Source organism: Semicossyphus pulcher, unplaced genomic scaffold, assembly GCF_022749685.1.
Source record: "Semicossyphus pulcher isolate SPU_LCO1_2020_fin unplaced genomic scaffold, fSemPul1.0.p SCAF_15, whole genome shotgun sequence".
Classification (NCBI taxonomy): Eukaryota; Metazoa; Chordata; class Actinopteri; order Labriformes; family Labridae; genus Semicossyphus; species Semicossyphus pulcher.
In genome coordinates this window covers 12,760,434-12,781,574 of record NW_027211659.1, presented here as the reverse complement: position 1 = coordinate 12,781,574, position 21,141 = coordinate 12,760,434, and the positions used below count along the sequence as shown (strand labels likewise).

General features: G+C 42.3%; 2 protein-coding genes across 3 annotated transcripts in view; one reads left to right on the top strand and one right to left on the bottom strand.

The window, feature by feature from the left end:
* LOC138592308 (obg-like ATPase 1) overlaps window positions 1-15,280 on the bottom strand; it is a 44,770-nt gene extending 29,490 nt beyond the window's left edge. Inside the window, exons 1-4 of one of the 2 annotated variants that reach the window (XM_069663062.1) lie at window positions 15,190-15,280; window positions 15,002-15,090; window positions 10,756-10,899; window positions 8,955-9,082 (exon numbers count right to left, since the gene is read on the bottom strand). In XM_069663062.1, the coding sequence (XP_069519163.1) occupies window positions 8,955-9,082; window positions 10,756-10,899; window positions 15,002-15,090; window positions 15,190-15,204 (376 nt within the window). In that variant the 5' untranslated portion in view covers window positions 15,205-15,280. Of the gene's footprint in view, window positions 1-8,954; window positions 9,083-10,755; window positions 10,900-15,001; window positions 15,091-15,189 lie in introns of those variants that run through there. The other variant, XM_069663063.1, reaches the window with a different exon arrangement.
* A 3,225-nt stretch (window positions 15,281-18,505) lies between these two features.
* Window positions 18,506-21,115, top strand: sp9 (sp9 transcription factor). The gene is made up of 2 exons (XM_069662995.1): window positions 18,506-18,622; window positions 19,163-21,115. Exons 1-2 carry the CDS (start codon window positions 18,602-18,604, stop codon window positions 20,459-20,461), a joined length of 1,320 nt encoding a protein of 439 aa, XP_069519096.1. The 5' UTR covers window positions 18,506-18,601; the 3' UTR covers window positions 20,462-21,115.
* The last annotated feature ends 26 nt before the right edge of the window (window positions 21,116-21,141 follow it).

Sequence of the window (21,141 nt, the reverse complement as noted above, 5' to 3'; positions counted from 1 at the left end):
TGCTGCTCCAATTTAGCAGCTCGCTGTTCAGCACTGATTGGAATGAAAATTTGCTATTGTGTCTGCGTGAACTGGGGAAATATAATGCAATGTAATCATTTTGTTAGCTGCAGGAATATACATACATTATAAACAATTACCATGTACAGTTGCGTGATTCAGATGGTGAATGCATGCAAGGCTGTTGTTCAATGTAGTGCATATTTATTAGGAGTGGAGAGGTTTAAAACATGGTAAACAACCAGGAAATGATTGGAATAAATAACGGTAAGAATTAAAGGCTATTTATTGAAAACACTTTATGTGAGGGTGATTTATTTCACAACATATTTCTTACTTTTTTAGATAAGAAAACTACATGTTAAAGATCCCTATTAAAAAGCTGATAAATCAAAATTTCAGCGCGCCTTTCAAAGCGCAGGAGCAGCTGATCACTCACTATTTAGTCATCAGCTGACACTCTCCTCTGACTGCCACGTATTCCAAAGTAATTTGCTTTAATTAATTTCGCCTAATTTAACATTCACATCTACTTTACCGACGTCCCATTCAAGGCTTAGAGCCGGAGAACAAATGCACGAGGTGAAAGAGAGAGAGGGAGAGAAATCTGAGGGGGCAATCTCCACAATTAGTCCTTTAAGAACTGGCTCTGTGAAGACAGCTCTTATGAGGCTGCGGCGCCACACAAAGCCACATGCAAGACAGTAAAAACACGCAGAAATAGAAGAAGAAAGAGGTTGGAGAGGTTTCAGGAGTCAGGTCTGTGTTACGATTTCAATTTTACTGCTTCATTTCAAACGGCGTATGTTTTGAAGACACTATTAACAGGTGCTCCTGTATCAGCAGAACAAAAGGATTAGTCTGCAGAGGGCGAGCGCTGTTCAATGGCCTGATTAGGGATCAGGCTAATCTCTGGAAAATGATGGACTTACACTGGGCTCTGAGAAAATAAAAGTCCATGAACTGACATTTATAAATGAACAACATTTTCATTAACCTCATGATGCTAAATCGCAGAGCAGATTCTTTAGTTTAAAACAAATTAGCAGCCCATTTTCAGGTAGTACAAGTATAACACCTGAAAACACCCAGCGAGCGCCAGCTATCTTCCATCATTACTTTGCTGTCAGCTCCACAGACAAGCAGTCATCTGAGTCAAGCTAAGATCAATACTGATTGAGCTGCTTCCTCTGATGCTGCTACCTGGGAGGATATGTGGTCAACATAATTCAGCTAAATTACAGTATTCATTGACTTTTAACTTCCTGTGCAGGTTTTCACATGCAAGACGGGGTAAGAGCACATCTAAAGAACTTGCATTCCTCGCGCCGCTTTTAAAATGTTCATGCAAAGTCAGTGCCGCAATTCTCCTGGTATTCAGAGCAGTAAAAGCTATTTTATGAGTCTGTCAGGAAAAGCACATTATGGATGTCTTCCCGGCATAAAAAAACACTGGCAACGCACACAAGAGTATTTATGTTCATTCAAGGAATATCGTCTTGACATTCATTTTGGGGGATACGTGAGATTGACTGCAATTTGTAGTTCTCTGCTTCTGTAACAGAGTTTGTGGCACATTCAGCCTTGTTTCTTTGCATGTGTCAATTATATGTGCAGCTTTGACTGCAGAAAATGAGGGTTTGAGCCCCTTTAGAGGTACACTCATGTTTTCTACACGATCCCATCTTTCATAATAGATCACAGGGAAATCACAGTGTTCAATCGTGTGAGTATCAGAAGTGTCAGCGAGTATCTTTCCACCATGTTTGATATCACCGATGGGGGAAAAAAACTGCATGTCAGGGTGGAGATGTTCAGACAAGCCTGATCTGTGTGCAGTTAAAGAGTCACTGCAGAGGGCAGAAACAACAGTGTTAATTCCCTTATCATTAGCTTAACCTGCGTCCTTCCTGTATTTTGTTTAAGCGCAGAGCAGCACAGGGCCTTGATTGAAAGGAGCCGACATATGCACACCACTGTTGTCCCACATCATTCAGAGAACAAACCTTTTTAGATCCTTAACTGCTATAGTGCTGCTGATTGCACAGGCACCGGCAATTTCCTAACCAACCGCCACCTGAACAATGATGTGTTCAGCTTTCAGGCCCTTCAGCCTTTCAAAGGTGAATCATTTCACAGTTTGGAGCGAGATCTCCATAGCAACTCCTCTTTGAAGGGTTTAGAATCACCGTCCAATAATTCTATGATCATCGGGCCTCGCCGTTTCCCGGTGGTTCTTTTCACGGCGGACAGGCGAGGGGGGCCACGAGGAGGAAGCAGGAAGAGTCTACAGTCTATTTCAGGCAATTCATCTCGCAGCCCCCATTAGAATTCAAAATATTGCGACCTTCAATCACCGAGCATGTGAGCCGGAGCTGTGGCGATCTCCAGTCAAGATGGGGAGACGTTTCTCTCTAATCATGCACGATGAGTGGAGGCCGACGAAAACTCTTCATTCTCGCTCGGAGCAAAATGCTCATTTAAATGCTGTGACAGCACCTCAACACAGGCCCGAACACAGGATCCCCACAGCTGGACGACTCACATTTACAACTACAGTATCGTTTAAAACAACAACTGACATAAAAGAGCCACACACAACACAGGGCAGCTTTTTTTTCCTCACTGATTTTTAATGCAAGACATAAAAAGTACGGCAAGTGCTCGGACCCAGCTGAGACTGTTCAACAAAGTGTGCTTTGGTCAAAGTATGGTGTGGGAGGTTGGTCGCCTGCTCCTTAAAAACCAGTATAATTTGCTACAACAGAGTGGACGATAAACAAGTGTCGGATACAGTAAATCTCACATATATGCTACAGCATTCTAGCTTTAAAGCTTTCAAGAGTACAACCATATAAATTGTTGTTTTTATATGTTTTTGCTGTTTGTTTTAAAAGCCAAAGCCTTCACAATAAAGTGCACCACATTAACAAACATAATTAAAACAAATAATTCTTTTTTTGCCTTGACTCAAAACTTTCCGTTTGTTATTTTATTTTCATCGTAGGTTATTAGGTTCATAAAAATGTCGTTGTTTTCATGGGTCCTTTGCAGAAATCAACGTTTATTACCGGCTTTCTGGGGATTTAAAGCTCCTGTGAGGAACCTTCCGCTTGCGTTGATTTTGGCGCCCCCTGTGGACAAAGCTGTACCTCTTATCTCTTTACTGATTTTGTCCTGAACATGCTTAAGTGGTTTTTTTAGACTGCTTTCTTTTAACAGTCACATGTATCACTCACTTTAAATGTTTACCCTGCAAAATGTAAACAAAGGCAGCGTGCAGTTAATCCCTTTGTCTGACACCAGCCGTTTCAGGCATTAAAAATAACTATATAGAAATAACGAATGTTGTCGCTGATGGTCTGGTTTGTTTTTGTAGCTCATATAGAGACATCTGAATAAATTTCAGTCTGTTTCATAACCAGTGAAAAACTCCTCAAAGGAGCTTTAAAGCCATTTTTTGTCAAATAGACGTTATACTTTGTTCCAACAGTAGTTAAGTCTACTGTGAGGTAGAACTGGTTCAGACGTAACGATTTACAGCACGCACACCTGAAGTGCTTTTGTTTACATTTTCCACTGAAAAGATTCACAGTGAAAAGTAAGTTTGACTGTTAAAAAAACGAGTTTAAATCTTCCATCATTAACACTACTTCTGCATCAACTGGAAGGTTCAAGGTTCGATCCCCAGCTCCCTCTGTCTACATGTTGCAGTGTCCTTGGGCAAGACACTGAACCCCGAATTGCTCCCGGTGGCGCAGCCAACAGTGTGTGAATGTGAAGACTTATTGACAGTTGGGCACTTAACGTAGCAGCCTCTGCCATCCATGTGTGAGTGTGAAAAGGTGGATGTGACATGTAGTGTAAAAGTGATTTGAGTGGTTGCAAGACGGGAAGTGCTATTCCATTTACACCATCCTGTTTGCATAAAGCTTTGTGCACAGGGGGCGCCAAACTGAAAGCTCCTCACAGTAGCTTTAAATCGTTTTGTATGCAAGCTAAACTGCGGGGGAAAGGGTGCTAATGCTAAGCTAATAAGAACAGCCAATTAAACTACCATCACTGGAATGTATTGTTTATGTCCCTACTATGAAATATATGCTAATAGATCCTATAGACATCCATGTAGTGAGCTAAGCTAAGCTAATCTAAATGTTCCGCACAGTTTAAAGGATGAATCTGTCATTTGTAATTGTCAACAAAACACCATAAAAACACTAAAAACAATAATGAATAGATCTTTAATATGTATTGCCTTGTGCTGGATGTACAACAGCATATTCCTGTCATAGATCTTCAAACATGGCCCTGTACTGACATCGTACTGCTGCTGTTCCCCAAATATGAATTCATCCACTGCTAAAAATAGTGCCAAATAAATTCATTATTAATCCCTGTTTGATTTACATGTGCTAAAAACCTGCAGTACCTTTTTAAAGGATGTTATTTAGACTTTCTTTGTAGGACACATGTCAACAGTCTATCCATCAAATATAAAAATCATGTTTCTAATATTTACAGTTGTTTAATTAAATGATCGTGCCGACACAATAACTGGTTAAGCGACTGAGCTGCTGAGAAATTCATTCATTAGTTCAGACACTCAGAGAAGTCAGTGGGCTGGGCAAGGTGTGTTGGATGTTTGTCAAGTCTTCAGAGTTTGTGAGTCGTTGAGTGATAAGACAGAAATCCTGGAGAGCAGCCATCACTGGCGTCAGTGAGGAGGCAGGTCGGCCGTAAATCATCTCTGTCTGAAGAGTCAATCCAGTTGGTTTTAACGCCTGGAGCTAAACAATCAGTTTGGTTTGTTCACGATTAGAGGAATACAAGCTGACGTACACAAACCGGATACAGTGACCTACATGCAGCGGCAAAGTGACCTCATTTCATCTCTGTTTATCTTCAGATCTGGATATTCATCAGGTAGTGATAATACACGGGGAAGCAGCCGGTGATATCTTTAAATTGTTTAGCGGTCGACAAACTTCTGGAGAGACGTCTTGGTTGTCAACTTTGATTTGATCAGATTAGCCCCACACCAAAAACATCACCACAGTGTTTGACGTATCTTTTAATACACAAACTAACACATAGCAACTAAAGCTCAGCTGTAAGCATTGTTAGAAGCAGTTAACAAAAAACAGTTCCTTTTCATGAATCATAAACGTGCACAGGAGAATAAAAGGCCTAAGCTGCTGACTTTCATTATAGTGTAGTACAGCTGCATTACAGTCACATGTGGTGTTTTATGGGGATGTTTTCTAAAGCAAATACAGGAACAACAAAACCATGGCACTACTTTATGGTGCTGTATTAAGCAGAACTCTGGGTGCCCCGCTGAATGACAATAAGGTAGCAACAATTGTGGTGTTGTCATTAGCATTAAATGCTACGGTCATGCCGCACACCCATGATGAATAAATGCATAACATGTTAGGGATAATGTATAGTGAGCAGGTTGTTACAGCGGAATGGAACGAGAGACAAGAGTCCTGCTCACCCTGAAGGGTTCCTCCGCTGTAACAACCTGCTTAATTAAAAATGATTCTATTTCCCTTTAAAAAGAGTTTGTTACATTCACAGTGAGAGCTGCGTCCATAGCAACGGTAACAGCCCCCGAATGAGGTTTTCTGTCTCGTCACTGTCAGAGTCTGTTGACATTTTATTTTCCATCTTTAAACACCGTCGTATCCCACACTGTGTTCAGTTTAATGTTTACTTTGTGACAGTTTTTGCGTCTTTTAACCTTTATTGCTTTCTCGACGCTGTTTTCCTCTCTTCTTCTTCCCTCTGTAAACAGACCAACGTCAAATTTACCGGACTTCTTTCGGCGGATTGTTATGATTAGAGTTAGTCCTCTGGATTGTTTGATTAGAGCCACATCCCTAGCAACAGTCTGTTCTTCATAGCAACGGATAGCAGACCTTGGAATGCCATAATTAACCAATCAGAATACGTCTTTAAAAGTCTCGTTCAGTCTGAAAAACGGTCTGAAGCTCAAAGATGGAAGATAGTGTGATGATAATGTGCGACTAAAAGACTACAAAGTAGAACCATCAGATGTTTGTGCTTTTTGTCCTTAGTAATTTTCAATTGACATTGAAAAATAGACGAAATGTTTCAGCATTACATCACAGCACTGTAAGAGCTCTGCAGCTCACATCTCATGTAAGTGAAGTTTATTTCCCTAAAACTACGACCATTATTCTGTGAACTGATCACTTTTTTGTTTCTACATCTTGCAGTAGGGGAGGAGAGGGAAGAGCTTTAACTTAACCAGGAGTTCAGGTGCTGAAAGCATGAATATCACAGAGAGAGAAGAGACGCTCCGCCAAAAATAACAGCTCCTTTCCAACCGGCTGCCCACAACCACAGCCGGTCCCTAAAGAGCAAATGTTCAATACCGCAGTAACTTAAGGCTACATTCTTACTGAGGACCCTGCGACCGTAAATAAGTCTTCATTAGAAGTGAACCAGAGCGTTCCTGCAGCGAAGCGGGGCCTCTGTGTGAGCATTCAAACATCTAATTGCTGGAAAGCAAACATGTGGGAATAAGGCCAGGTGAGCTGGCAGAGCAGCGAGCGGGGAACACAAGAGCAGATGAAGGAGAACATGTCGGTGTGTCGTCTCAGACAGCGACGAGCCAGACGCGTTCCAGTCACTCAGAGGCGCTGGGAACGCTTAGCCTGCAAACTGTTTTATTATGAGACCGGGGAACACCGGGCGTTCAAGAGAATCAGCTTTACGGCTGTCACTGAACGCTTTGATAGCTTTTGGAAGGTCTTATAGAAAGCAAATCCTATTTAAACATGCTTTCCCAAGTTAGGAGGGGCTGAAAAATACTCAGGATTTGCACATTACTGAGGGAATTTGGAGATATAGAGGGAAATCCAGTTAGGCTACGCTCTGGAAAATGTTAAATCTATTCAAAAAGAAAAAGACGGATTTTATAGGCTTAAATTCATCAGTTTCAGGGTATATCTTGTGTCCTCAGTTTGCACCAACAATCACACAATCACAAATTGTTTTGTAATATTTGATAATCCAACATTTATTTATTCATTCATTCATTTGTTTTTACATATAAAGCCAATTTGAGTAATTCTTTATGCTTTTATTTTGAAGGAACAGGGAAGTTGGGGCGCCAGGTAAATGTGTATTCATGGGTAGTAAGAAAAGGGCAGGCCCGGGGAGGGTTTATGTTTGTACATGGAAGACACAGACGATCTTACGACCTCAAAGAACTTCATACTGAAGTGAATCGCTGCCTCGTATGTGCCTCAGTGGACATTTAATCCTGAGTTTGTTACTGACGCTGAGCTTCTCTCTGTTGCATCTTCTACTAATTCAGACCAAAAAAAAAAAACCCATACCAATCGAGACACTAAAAAAGTGGTATCCCCCACAAGCCCACAATCCTCCCATATAAAAGTGGTGGCTTAAGCATTGCAGTCTGCCTGACACCAGATAGATATAATTACAAAACAAAACCAGCTATGTGTAATGGTTAACTTGTGAAACACACCACATTGTTTCCTTCTCCAGAGTGAAAACAATGGCATGCCTGAGCTGAGAGATGTAAACACACACACACAGAAGAAGCTGTCCGTGTTCCTATTTCTGATCGTCGAGGATGTTTGTCTTCTTTGTGCGAGCGGAGACAAAAGAAGTGGTTTTGGGAGAAGAGCTTCATATACATTCGGCCCGAATTCAAGGCCCTTTGGGTGCTTTTTACCATGTATACAATGAGCTTTATAAAAATACATATGACCAAAATAAGTTGCAATAATGACATGTTACATTGTGTAAATAAGTATATGTAAAAGTGGAAATGAACAGATTAATTCTGGACATTCTGGTGACATGCAAATACTCACGTACAAGTGCACCAAAAGTATATTAATCTGCAGCTGAAAATAGTCCCCAACAAATATACGAATTACTCAGTTTTGAGAAAGTTTGTATAAAAACTACAACGCCCAGGAGTTCAAGGAAATACTTAACAATAATACTGAACAAAGTGTGTATTTTTAACCTGTTTTTAAAGATTCAGAAACAACTTGAAGCCACAGAAACTAACAGACGCACTAAAAAAAGTCATTAAAAACTGAGCTGACAACAGTCCCACTAATGCCCCCTTACACGTCCACTCTGTAAATCATTACTCAGTCTTAAGGCGGGTGGTCTTCCAGTCCCTTTTCTCACACACTATAAAGAGTTAAAACTGTACTGGAACAGGAGGAATACATGTGTGAGCGATACACAGGCACAGCTGAGGAACAATATAGGAAAATGGCCTTAATCTTAAACCTTTCTATGATTGCAGCCACCCATTCTCTAATCAGAGCTCCTTTCACACTGTGGGAAAGTTGATCAAAGCGCATAATCAGTAAAGAAATTCAGGTATTTAAATTACCTTTGAGTGTGGCTCTATCTCTGTGTGAGATAAAGAGTCTGTCAAGTTAAGAATATGTCTGTTTACCATCCATCTTATTATTAGAAATGTTAAGGAAACTTATTTATCACCGACTTACCTTCATTCTGCCCAAATGTAATCAAAAGTGGCTTTAGGACTCATCTTATAATATCATGTGGGGTTTCTTCTGGGCTCTGCTGTAATGTTTCCAAACCTCAGAGTATGCTACTGATTGTGTGACGACTAAACCAGACACAGACTATTTTACTTTCCCACTTCTGTGATTCTCATTCTGGGAGCCTCCCAGCAGGAATGTGAGGTTTGGTCTGACTTCATTGATCCTGACTGTAATGTTGATCTTGGCACCCAACATACAAGATGCCCTGCTAGCGAAGCTTTAGTATAGCGGAGGCCTTTACCTTCAAAAAGCTGCTACTGGAGATATTTAGTTGGACTGTATTCTGCCAATGCAGCTGTTTTTAACAGTTTACATGTTTAATGTGAGCTGTTGTTCATGAGTGAATCCTATGTGACTCACGTGTCAGGTGGAAGATGCTGTCACAGGCGCTGATGTGGGACAGGAAGGCGTTTCCCAGGCCTTGGCCAGCATGAGCACCTTTCACCAGGCCGGCGATGTCAACCACGTTAAGGAACGCCGGGACTTTGCTGCAGCCGAGATGGCGAAACAGCAAAACATCAGCGTTGGTCAACTTTAAATATTTATCAAAATCATTTGAACAAAAACAATAGCGTTGTGCTGCAAAACATCTTTGGTCAAATGTTGTATTCTTCTAACTGCACCGGATGGTGGCAATTAAACTCAAATAGATTGTTGTATTGTTGCAATGGACAGCACCGACATGAAAGTTGTTTTTGAGCAGATACGCTTACCCAGGCCTTACACTAAGGCACCTATGACAATGAACGGTAATTGCTGGAGCACACTTCCCAGATATCCAGACAGTGTCGCATGTGTGACGTCCACGGTTGGCTCCGGTTGTAACTATTGAGTTTCCTCACTGAAAGTCGCTTATCTTTTTAGACTGTTAGCCTTCATCTGAGCGTCGAGTTTGTTTCTTTTTCTTTCTTATTGTTGAAGTTGTATCTGTAGTCATCGATCTTTTCTTTGTTTGTTCAGCCATAGTAGATTACCGTTTACTCGCAACACTTGCAGAGGCTGGAAAACCAGCCGCTTAGCTCCGCCTACCCTCTCTGGCAGACAAACCACTGTTGGGTGATGGGAAACGCGTCACTAACTGGGCGCCGCTTGTGATTTCGCCACAGACACCCAGTCCATAATAATACTATATACTGCATATTCAAAGGCTTTCATCAGTGGGCCATAGGCTCTATAACCATTGTGTTTCCTCATTCTGCGATAGACATTTATTTACATGAAAATCTTTGAGATTATTACTTCAAGTTCAGTAAAAACGTCCCTACCTCGCTTCAAGTCGGCTATTTCTGCCTCAAAATTTAGCTCTCTAAACACAGTTCGATTTTTAAAAAAGTCTCAATAATTTCCTAAAACAGCTGGGTAATGTAGTTCTTTAGCAAATTTTGCTCAAACAAGCCCGAATGGTGCACTTTTTAGGGACTATTTTCTGTTGCGTATTAATCCACATTTGCTGCTCTAGAAGTCATGACAGTCGGAAAGCGTATGTGGGTAGACTCAAAATAAACTACAGGGTCCATGTCCAAGGTAATTAAGGAACATGTCAATCATTAATGAGATGTATGACCATCAAATCATTGTTGGTTTTGGTGTTTGAATGGGATTTTTCCTATAGGTTCTGTAGGCAGGGTGGACTGGAGCGCTGTAAAACTGCATTGCACTTTCATTCACAAGCGGTTTTTATGGTTACTGGTGCATTTATTTATTTATAGTAGCAGAATCTGTTTTGCATGTGTTTAACTTAGCGTATAGACCATAAAGTATAGAGCATAAGAAGGCCAGGGCAGAGTACTAGCATGCTGCTGAGATTCGTATTGCTCTTTGAAAAGCTTAGTTTGTGAAGCGTTCTGTGCTTTTCAACATTTGAATTCTTTTCAGTCAAAAAGGGGGAAATCTTGCTGGTAATTTGTCAGTATAGCAGAGCAAATCTGAATCCAACCCGCTTTAACAGCCTCTATGAATGTGTATGATAACCAGTTGTTGGAGGTTCAGGACGCTGCTGCAGCTCTTCCTGCGTGGAGGTGAGCAGCAATCACACATCACACAGAACTGGCAGCTACATGTCAACAACATTGTTCTATGTTTTCTCATACCTATAGCGGGAGGAGCGGCGGAGACTACAGATCTGAAGTGTGAATAATAGGAGAACGGCGAGACCCCATACCTGGCAGGTTTGTGGAATTGGCAGAGGAAATCATAGCGTTCATCTGGAATGGGCACTCTGCTTTCATTTGGGTCAATGGTGCAGAAGGGGAAATTTTCTGCTGCAGCCTGACTCTTTGTCAGCACGTTGAAAAAGGTTGACTTCCTGAAAATAAAAAACAGCAGTGAGGGCAATCCATGTGAAAGTGCTGCTGCGTAGAGTCTGATGGTTCGATAGTATGATCCTGAAACACTCCAGTAAATCATGCATTGGCTTTTTTTTTTAACATCCTGCATGGGAAGGAAAAGGTTATTCTTCTGGAATCACTTGAATCAGAAATACTTCATAAAATACTACGCCCAATTACAAGGTCAGATAATCCCATAATAGATCAATTGTACACCGAATCGAAGGGCAAATTACGTCTCAGCTGCTGAACGGGATCAGCCGAACGTCGCCCCGTGTTGTGATCAGGGAGAGATTTATTTTCGACGGCACAAGAAGCTCAAGTGTACTTCAGAATCTACAGACAATGGCGAGTGTCTAAGAGTAATAATGGCGCGGCAGTTAACTATAATCCAGGACTTTCCATCTTTATCCCCTCTCTCAGTGCTTCACATTGAAATTATTGTTTGTTAAGTCCTATAGGCATGAAATTGCTGGAGATTGTGGGAGGACATGCATTAATTCCTTATAGAAAGCCAGACTGTTGCTCTGACGTACTTGACGGCTCTTCTCGGGTCACCTTGGGGGACAGAAGGAAAGACAATCCAGAGTAACATTACAACCATCGTTAGGTGGTCAAATATTTTTAATACTGTAAATAATTACACAGAAAATGAGTTATCTACTATTTTAAATGTGTTTAAGAGTGTAATATGCTGGTCAGTAGTGAGAAAGTGATGTGTTTTGGGAAGTTTTAGCGTGTTTTTCCAGTGGTAGGGTAGAGGAGTCTCTTTTTTAAAGGGACAAAACACATATGCATTACTGGGATCAATACCACCTTAAAGAATGGACTGGGATTTCACTGACAACTGAGGACGTCAAGGACAGAAATATGTACAATGGAGTATACTGGAAACCTACAGAGCTATCATATGACTAAATTTCTTCTCTTGAGTTAAGATTAATTTGTGAAAATGTATATTTTTTTCAATTTAAGTCGTCTAAAAAGTCCCAAACAGGCTTAAATTAAGACTTTAATCCTCTAACACTTGATTCTACTTGCATTTAATCATGCTTTGGGGATATAGAAAGGCTTCCCTAATGCTTTAATTCTTGACAAACATGTTCAATCAATCACAATCAGCAGCCCATGTACAGAGGCTACAGTCCCCAGGCTCGACTCCCACCCTCGGCTGCATGTCATCCCCCATTCCAACACTTTCCACTGGCATAAAACATAATATACTGGCATAAAAGGCCCAAAACATAATGTCTGAAACATACTTGTGTTAAAAGTCATACCAATGGGGCGCTGGTTTAGCTCACTTGGTAGAGCAGGCGCCCCATGAACAGAGGCTAAAGTCCTCGTCGCACTGACGGCAGGCTCGACTCCCGGTCTGTGATCATTTGGTGCATGTCATCCCCCACTCTCTCCTCCCCACACTTCCTGTCTTTACAAAGGCTTCACCAGTAATATAAAAGGTAATAAAAAAACGCTCATTCCAAAATACATGAGTAAGATCTCTTTGGTTGGTTTTCGTCTCCATCTTCTTAGCCTGTTTGATAACCTGAGTCAACACCTCCGATGGACTGTGTGACTCCTGGAAGAAGCTGCAGGGTGTTGTGAACAACATGTAGCAATGACTCTCACATTTGCGATTTCAGGGTTGAGGAAGTACTTTTAATTAATGATGGTTTTTCAAGCCAATAATAGAATTAATGCGACTTTCTACCAGAGACTATCGGAGATTAAAAGAGTTTTTCCTTTGCTAAGATTACAGCCAAAAAAACATGTTAGCTGCACATGGCTGTAAGCCAGCCGGAGCTATGTTTCTACTGAACTGTGTGACCATTCTTATTGTTAATGTTATTATTACAACAGATTGTATCAGAAGATCATAAATGATTTGATTTGCTGGTTGAACGATTCGTTAATCTCAATCATCTTTGTTATCCTCACATAAGCTGCCTAATTCAGTCTCATAATGACGCTGTTAGATTGTTTCTCAGCACCGATCCACTCTGAATAAATGAAGAGAAAGAGGAAGAAGAGAAGGAGTTATAAATGTCCCATATTTTCAGAACACACATATGGGCATATTAACTAAATAGAGCACGAGGCAATAGAGAGTTAATGTCAGTCTACATGAGGTTTGTCGTGAGGCTATGCTCTCTATTGTTAACAGGACGTCCCAATAACGGGTTAACAGGCGGACAGCACTAAACTTTGCCTCTGAGCAAAGTGAACAGCAGTAAACAGAACATGTGTCGAAATAGCTGCAAGGTTGGTTGAATCACAATCTCAAGTTTCCCATATGTGCGAAGAACGGTCAGTTACGCCCAACTAACAGCAGGCGCGGCGTGTGAGCACGGTTCATTCACGAAGAAAACCATAGGAGGGTCCACCAGTTGTGCTTTGACACAAATGCGGTGTGGCAGGCCTCAACCTCAGCGAGCTCTTCTGCTTACAGCAGGAAGGCATTGTGGTTTCTGCGGGGTGAGAAAGGAAAACACGAGACTCTGGAGACTTCTTTGTGCAATAAGCTCTGAAATCTAGCAAAACAAGGGAGACACACTGCACGTGAAGGAGCACAAAGAGAAACTATACGGATGTAACTCTCCGTTATCGATAACCAGTGACTAAATATCCACCTTTCAGTCCATTCAAAAGCTTCAGATCTTCAGAACTTTGTGGACTACAGTTCAGTTTGAGGAAGTTAAATAGGTGAGACCCTGTCAGGTGATCAGGACATAACCAATCACTGTGAGCCTTCAAACAGGGCAACAGGAAGTCATGTTAGATCTGCCCTGATTACGTTCTGCCACTGACGGTGCTAAAAGTCTTGGCGGGTGGTGACAAGGCGGATTTGTCCGACCAGGTTGACTCTTGATTGTCTCTTCATTTGTCACAAAAACAATATTTAAGGAAAATGTTCAAATAGATGCAAAATCGCAGTTCAAACACGTTTCACAAGATAGACAGGAAATATTGGGAGAAGAGAGTGGGGGGAGGACATCCAGCAAAGGGCCGAGGGTGGGAGTCTAACCTGCGGTCGCTGCATCGAGGACTGTAGCCTCTGTACACGGGGCGCCTGCTAAACCCACCGAGCCAAACCAGCGCCCTGATTACTCCATTTTTGTGACAAACACTTTAATAAGACTTTAAATAAACACATACACATCCTTGTTTCTACCTCTTAGTCCTTCTAGTTGCGAGACATCAAAGCATCCCCTGCACATTATAGCTACTGTTGTATTGGCGGCCTTGTGTGGCCTATGTCAGTATCAGAGTAATGCGACCTCTTGAATCCACAGCAGAGACGGGCCTGCAATGTGTCACGCTGAAGTCCTGCGCTTGTGTTCCCTTTGTGATACCTCGGGTTCCTACGTTTGGATCTGTGACTGTGTTTGTCTACACGTGAGCCTCTTGTGATCGGAGAGCTGTCATGCACCCTGACCCTGATCCTGACCCTGAACGGTGCACACGATGATGAGCGATAAGTGGGTATTTAAATGGATGAACAGGGTTTGTTAATGCTCCTCACCTATTTGACAGTCTGATCTGTATTCTACGTAGCGTGCCAGGTTTATTTTTACTTGCTCTCATGCTGTGTTATTCTTATGGAGATGGATCACGACACATTGGGAACAATGGGACTATTTTCTCTGATTGAAACCAAACTGATGTAATAATAAAACCCACATTCATAAATTCACACTTTAATGCACCTATCTGCTTCAAACAGTGAAGTTTGAAGCATTGAGTAAAAGTTCGGGCAGCTCACACGCTTCTATTAGGGATCATGTGGTTTCAGACACTTGGTGAAACTCCTCGCTCGTAAGGAGCAGGATTTTTGGAGGCTTTAAGCACAATCCTGTTGCTTCATGTCTGTTGTGCTTGTTTCATTCTAAAGAGTAGTGCGTCCCATGTGTAAAAGCTACATTTAAAAGGAACAAGTCACCATCCTCTGCTTACATGCATTTATATTTATGGTATCATGGAGGGCAGACATAGTTGAGACGAGGGCAGAGCACATGCTGCTGCCTGCAGAGTGAATGCTGAGGAGGCGACACCTTCTATGTAAATAAAATCTGTACTCACCCAACATTGGGCAGACCAACAATCCCTATTTTCAACGAGGTGCCGAATCTTCCAATCAGCGGTGGCGGCTTTGCATCATCTCCTTTCCCCTGATAAAGACAACGTGGAAATGTCAGAAGGAGCACTTGCTGTTACATAACCTGCAATGCATGCTCGTTTATGAATGGAGATATTCCCGTTAAGTGAACCTTCTTTGGCGCCATTCCCCTCGGTTAAATTTTCACTGGCTTCCACAACAACTCAGAGAATACAAAAACACATTCATTGAGAGAAAATGAGCTAAGCTAAGACTCAAATGTAGCCAGGGGACTGCACTTTGGCTGCTCCCCGTCGCCCAAAATAGACCATGCTGCCTCTGGAAATGAAAGTTGACACTGTAGGCTGGCCGGCTGACCTGGGCTTCCAAAATTAGCTGTCGATAGCATCGATGCAGGTCGATGAGCTGCTGTAAGATCCGTCTTACACAGAACTGTTGAAAGCGTGGTTAATCTGTATCAGAGGTTGGCTGTGTTGTCAGCAGCTTCCTGCTTTCCATTAACATTTGAATCCCTTTTCTTGACAGTCGTCTGACTGAAGACGTCCACGGGTTGCTGCCTAATGCTGACAGGTCCGAGCAATTTTGCTATTTCCCTTTTGTTTTTATGGACTTCCTACAGCAATAAACGCTTATTGTCAAGCAGTTTATTTCACAGTGCACTTTAATGTATATCAATTATATTCCCTTTGCTGTGCTCTCTATTAACCTGCCAACAAGATAAGCAATGACCTGCAACCTTAAAGTGCAAGCTATAAAACAAACACAATGGAAATGGCAGATGAGACACAGACAGACTCTTGAGGAAATAGAAGAGAATAAAACACTGATTGCTGCATTTCAGAATAAATGTTAAAATACCTGTAAGGCATCCAAAGTAAGAGGATCTCCACGTTGCACGTTTTCTATTTAATGAGCATCCTCTGAGGTAATTGTAAGACAATAATGTACAGCTTTAGAGCCACAGAAATAAAGTATAACATCCTTGCACTCATGGTTTCCTCCATCCCTCTCGGAGAGAAACAGGTGTAGCCACATGAGCGCACAAAATTACAACAATTAGTTAAATGTCCTCAAATAAACTTCCCTGAGCAGAAATACAAATTAAAGCACACAGGGGCACAACCAAAAAAAAAAGAAAAAACACTCACACACACACCCAATCCAGCAGCCTGTCTGGTTTAACATGCAGAAAATGAGGCTCTAATAATCTGGATTTGAGGCAAGTGAGGCCGGCTTTTGTAGAAAGAGTCCAAATGAATAGGTCTGAATTAATCATTTATCTTTTGTTGATGGATGCACCCCCACTTAGACTCATCACAATAGATGCAGACCGTTTTGTTCGACCAAATAAATCATTCCCATTGTTTAAGGTACATTGATCAATCTAATGGCTTGTAATAGGCTCCTAATTGCCACAGAGAAGTGCTCACGAATGGAGTCCAGAATTACAGATTCAACTCAAAATATTCTCACTTGAATGACAAGGCAGGAGCATGTCCCTCTGCTTTTGTGCAGAGTGATGAGCATCTGAAAAAGCTCTATTATTATATTATTGTCGGATAGTGTGACAAATATATTTTCTTGCTAATAAATTTAAGGAAATGTATATTTAAAGAAAAATGCATTTATAAGTGCAGATGCAGATTTCTTTGTTAGGATTTACCAGCATCTTTTTTTTTTACCATGTGAACGGTCACACTGCTCCAGATTGAGATGTCACACTGAACACATGCACACAAACAGACTGTTATATCTGTTCATTTTTAAACGGAAATAAATATTAGATAAATAATTGTGAGCATAATTATAGCGTAAATCTATTGTCTGCTTTTTCTTTTATTTTGAAACGTCCTTACATCCTGCGCTCACTTCCATTTAACGCTCGAATTAATTCGCCTTCTCCAGCACCAATCAGCTTTGTTTATGTAGAACAGACATTTAATACTGTTAACAGCACTCTGCCAAATTGTCATGATTGCAAAAATGATTCAATTTTCCTGGCAGCGCTCAGAATTTGATGAGACTGATTTTTTTATTCACCCCTCCAAAAAGGTGCAGGTTTTTAACGCAGAGAGAGTATTAGAACAAATTGCGCCTGTGTTGACTGGCAGCATTCACACTCTATAATGGAGCATTATTTGCCCATTTTGAATACTGTAATGCACATCTTTCGGTCAAGCCTTTCTCTGGAAAATTGCTTTAACTTTTAAAGCGACGATGATTCACGTTAGAGCGGGTCAATTTTACATTATGCCATTATCCCTTTATGCGTTTTAACAAGATATGGACTCGGATGATTCCACTGCAATATTAAAAGAAGAAAAGACGCGAGTTTGAGGGGAAATTATTACAACATCCTGTTAATTGTCCACTATTTAAATAAAAGAGTGATTAGTTTGGCATTACATTTTATTTCTCAGCTACAACTCAGGCATCGCGCCTCCTGTTAAACCGCTTTAATTGAGATAACTGGCGGCCTTACAGCAGGCGTCCCTTGGGTGCTCAAACTTTTTCCGCCTATAAAACACCTCTCTTTTAAAACGGATCCACTGCACGCGCAGATAAAGCGAGCTGTCATTTTTAATTAACCCCTCACCTGCACTCCCCCAACAAGTAAGTTAGAGTGGGGGGTGGGGGGGTAAGGCACGGCCGCGCGCGAATTCGAGCACACGCACGAGCTCGGACGCGAGTTGGTTTTGGATCAATTACGCGTCCTGCGATCTGTTTTTCTTCACGTATTTAGCAGCAAATTGTTTTATTCATGCTGCTCCAACACGATCCGACCGCAGCAGTGAGGTCTGGGCTGTCAGGCCTGCTTCTGGACTTCTTCACTAAACTTAATCCATCTTTTATTTTTCCCCCCCAAATATGAGCACTTTAAACATTCAGGATGGATCGTGTAGCATCACTTCTCTCCCCCCCGTGCACGATCACACGGCAGCAGGCACAAGTGGCTGCAGACTGTTTGGATAAAGTCATCAGCAGCGGCAGCAGCAGCGTCTCTCGCATTGTTCACGAGACTTAAATAGCAACTATTTCTCAATGACGTGTTGCGCATGATCTGAATATTGGAAATCAAAAGGGAAAGCTGGAACTAAACAGTCACCACAAACATAAACGCTTTAAAACGAGAGGAAATCTTACCTCGCGGAGATCTGACGTGTGAACTCATTTCTGCAATGAAAGGAGACATTGAGCCTTCGTGTGAGAATACATAAAAATAACTGTATGCATTAAAAAAAATACCAAATCGTGTCTTGTATGACAGTCAGAGCAGAGGCTGCACAACACATGATTGACGGCGGGGTTTTTGGTGTTTCTGTCTGCGGTCGGCTCGCTCATTGGCTGAAAGCATCTCCAGCCAGGAATGCAGCTCGGAGATTGGCTGCGCGTCCTCGCCAGCTGTACTTCAAAGAACACGCTCTCTACAACTAGGTAGTGTTTGGATCCGCGAGCCAAGAGAGAAACCGTGTGACCTGAGTCAAACACGGTGAGGCTGAAGCAGGTTGGAGCCGTACAGCGTTCAGATAGCGAACACTCTCCTCACAGCACAGACCCTGGATATGGCTACGTCTATACTTGGGGTGAGTCTGACTTTGGATTTATGCGTAAAAGTTGTGCGTAAAGTTCGTCTCTGCAACGAAAAGTGTTCGCTGCGCTCGTAAACATGCTTTCAAGTTTCTCGTGATGATTTCGGATACTAATGTGTTATTAAGCATTTCTTTATTTGTTTTGGTACTCACTGGTTATTAAAAAAACGGTTGCATACCCATAAAGCTTGTCGGTATCCGGATCAAACCAGAGCTGATCAAACTTTGTTGTGATTTTAGTTATTTCTACTCACAGCAGAAATCTGGCGCACTTTATGTGAAGAGGAAGTTTGTAAAAATGTTATTATTTACTTTTACATTATATTGTATTTACTACACGCTTGTTAAATCACGCATCTCTACAAACACATGTATCTCGTGTTAAACTTTTAAATAATAGCAGTTGTTAGAATATTTTTGTTGGAGTCCTTACATGTTTTGGGTAAAGTCATCTGCTTTACAGTTTCACAAAATCTTAAAAAAAAAAAACGGTTTTTCCTGTCTTAACTCCAACTTTTCTGTCGTGTTTTTCAGGAAGAGCCACGGTTTGGAACTACACCTTTAGCGATGCTGGCAGCAACTTGCAACAAAATTGGCAACACCAGTCCTCTTACAACTTTACCCGACTCGAGCGCTTTCTCCAAAGGTGGATTTCACCCGTGGAAAAGATCCTCCTCCAGCTGTAACCTGGGATCCAGTCTGCCCGGCTTCACGGTAGCAACAAGCCGCGCGTCCTCAGGACTAACACCGACCAGCGGCACCGGCAACAGCGCCTTCTGCTTAGCCTCCACCTCCCCGACCTCGTCTGCGTTTTCCACAGAGTACAGCGGGCTGTTTTCCAACTCCGCGAGCGTCACATCCCAAGAGTCCGGACAGTCAGCTTTTATCTCCAAAGTCCACACCTCAGCAGAGACTCTATACCCGCGCGTGGGGATGGCGCACCCGTACGAGTCGTGGTACAAGTCCGGGTTCCACTCCACCATCTCTGGCGATGTTGCAAACGGCGCGTCCTCGTGGTGGGACGTCCACACTAACCCCGGGTCTTGGCTCGACGTCCAGAACCCTGCGGGCACCCTCCAAACCTCACTGCATTCCGGGACTCCTCAAGCCATCCACTCCCAGCTGAGCGGCTACAACCCGGACTTCTCCTCGCTTACGCACTCGGCGTTCAGCTCCACGGGGATCAGCCCCTCCGCGTCTCACCTCCTGTCCACCAGCCAGCACCTGTTAACTCAGGACGGCTTCAAAACTGTCATCCCCACGTACACAGACGCTTCCGCAGCCAATGCTATGATTTCTGGGGGCAGTTCAGGAATAAGCAGCTCCTCCAGGTCGTCCAGGCGGTACTCCGGCAGAGCCACGTGCGACTGTCCGAACTGTCAGGAGGCCGAGCGGCTGGGACCCGCCGGGGCCAGCCTGCGGAGGAAGGGACTCCACAGCTGCCACATTCCCGGCTGCGGTAAAGTGTACGGGAAGACTTCTCACCTGAAAGCGCATTTGAGGTGGCACACCGGCGAGCGGCCTTTTGTCTGCAACTGGCTTTTCTGTGGCAAAAGGTTCACGCGGTCCGACGAGCTGCAGAGACACCTGCGCACCCACACCGGCGAGAAAAGGTTCGCGTGCCCGGTGTGCAACAAGCGCTTTATGCGGAGTGACCATTTGAGCAAGCACATCAAAACGCACACGGCCGGCGGAGGAGGCAAAAAGGGCAGCGACAGTGACACCGACACCAGTAACCTGGAGACCCCGAGGTCCGAGTCCCCGGAACTTATTTTGGATGGGGTGAATCCCAGAATCACTGTAAAGGATCCGTCTCCTCACGACGAGCCCTAATGAGGCTCCTCCAAAATAAAACCACATTAAAAAACTGCACATTGAAAACGGGTCTTATTTGACGGACAATAAAAGGAGAAAATATTTCAAGAAGCGGTTGCAAAGTCTAAAAAAATATATTCTCCACAGGCGTATTTCATGCGTAAATCCATCAAAAGAAAACCGAGCTGTCTCCTGTAGGCCTTTGGGATTTTTTTTAAAGAGCAACTTGAAAAATTAAAGGATGTTTGCTTTGCGCGAAACCTGTTGAACTTTTGGTTGGACAATGTGAGTTCCATCTTGTATATTGACCACTAAACTATGTGTTCTTTTCATGTAAATGTTAGGCTATGATTGTTTTATTCGTGTTGGTATATCCTGGAAATCAGGGAGTTTACTTTCGACGCACTTTGTGGATATGTATGTACACAGCTTTTTCAACTTTGGTTAACCATTTTTATTTCTTTGCTAAAAAAATATCTATATATAAATGTTTACCTGTATAAAGTCACACGTATAAGACTTTCATTTTATCGTAATTAAAACATCTTAACAAAGGCTGTAATTGTGTGATGTAGATTTTATGTTTCTTTTTTTTTGGTTTTAATTTGAAAAATAATGTTAATGAATTTAAAATTTTATTTTGAAGGGTGAGAGCTGTCCACAGGCTATTCTTCTTAAAATCACCTTTAATACCTTGA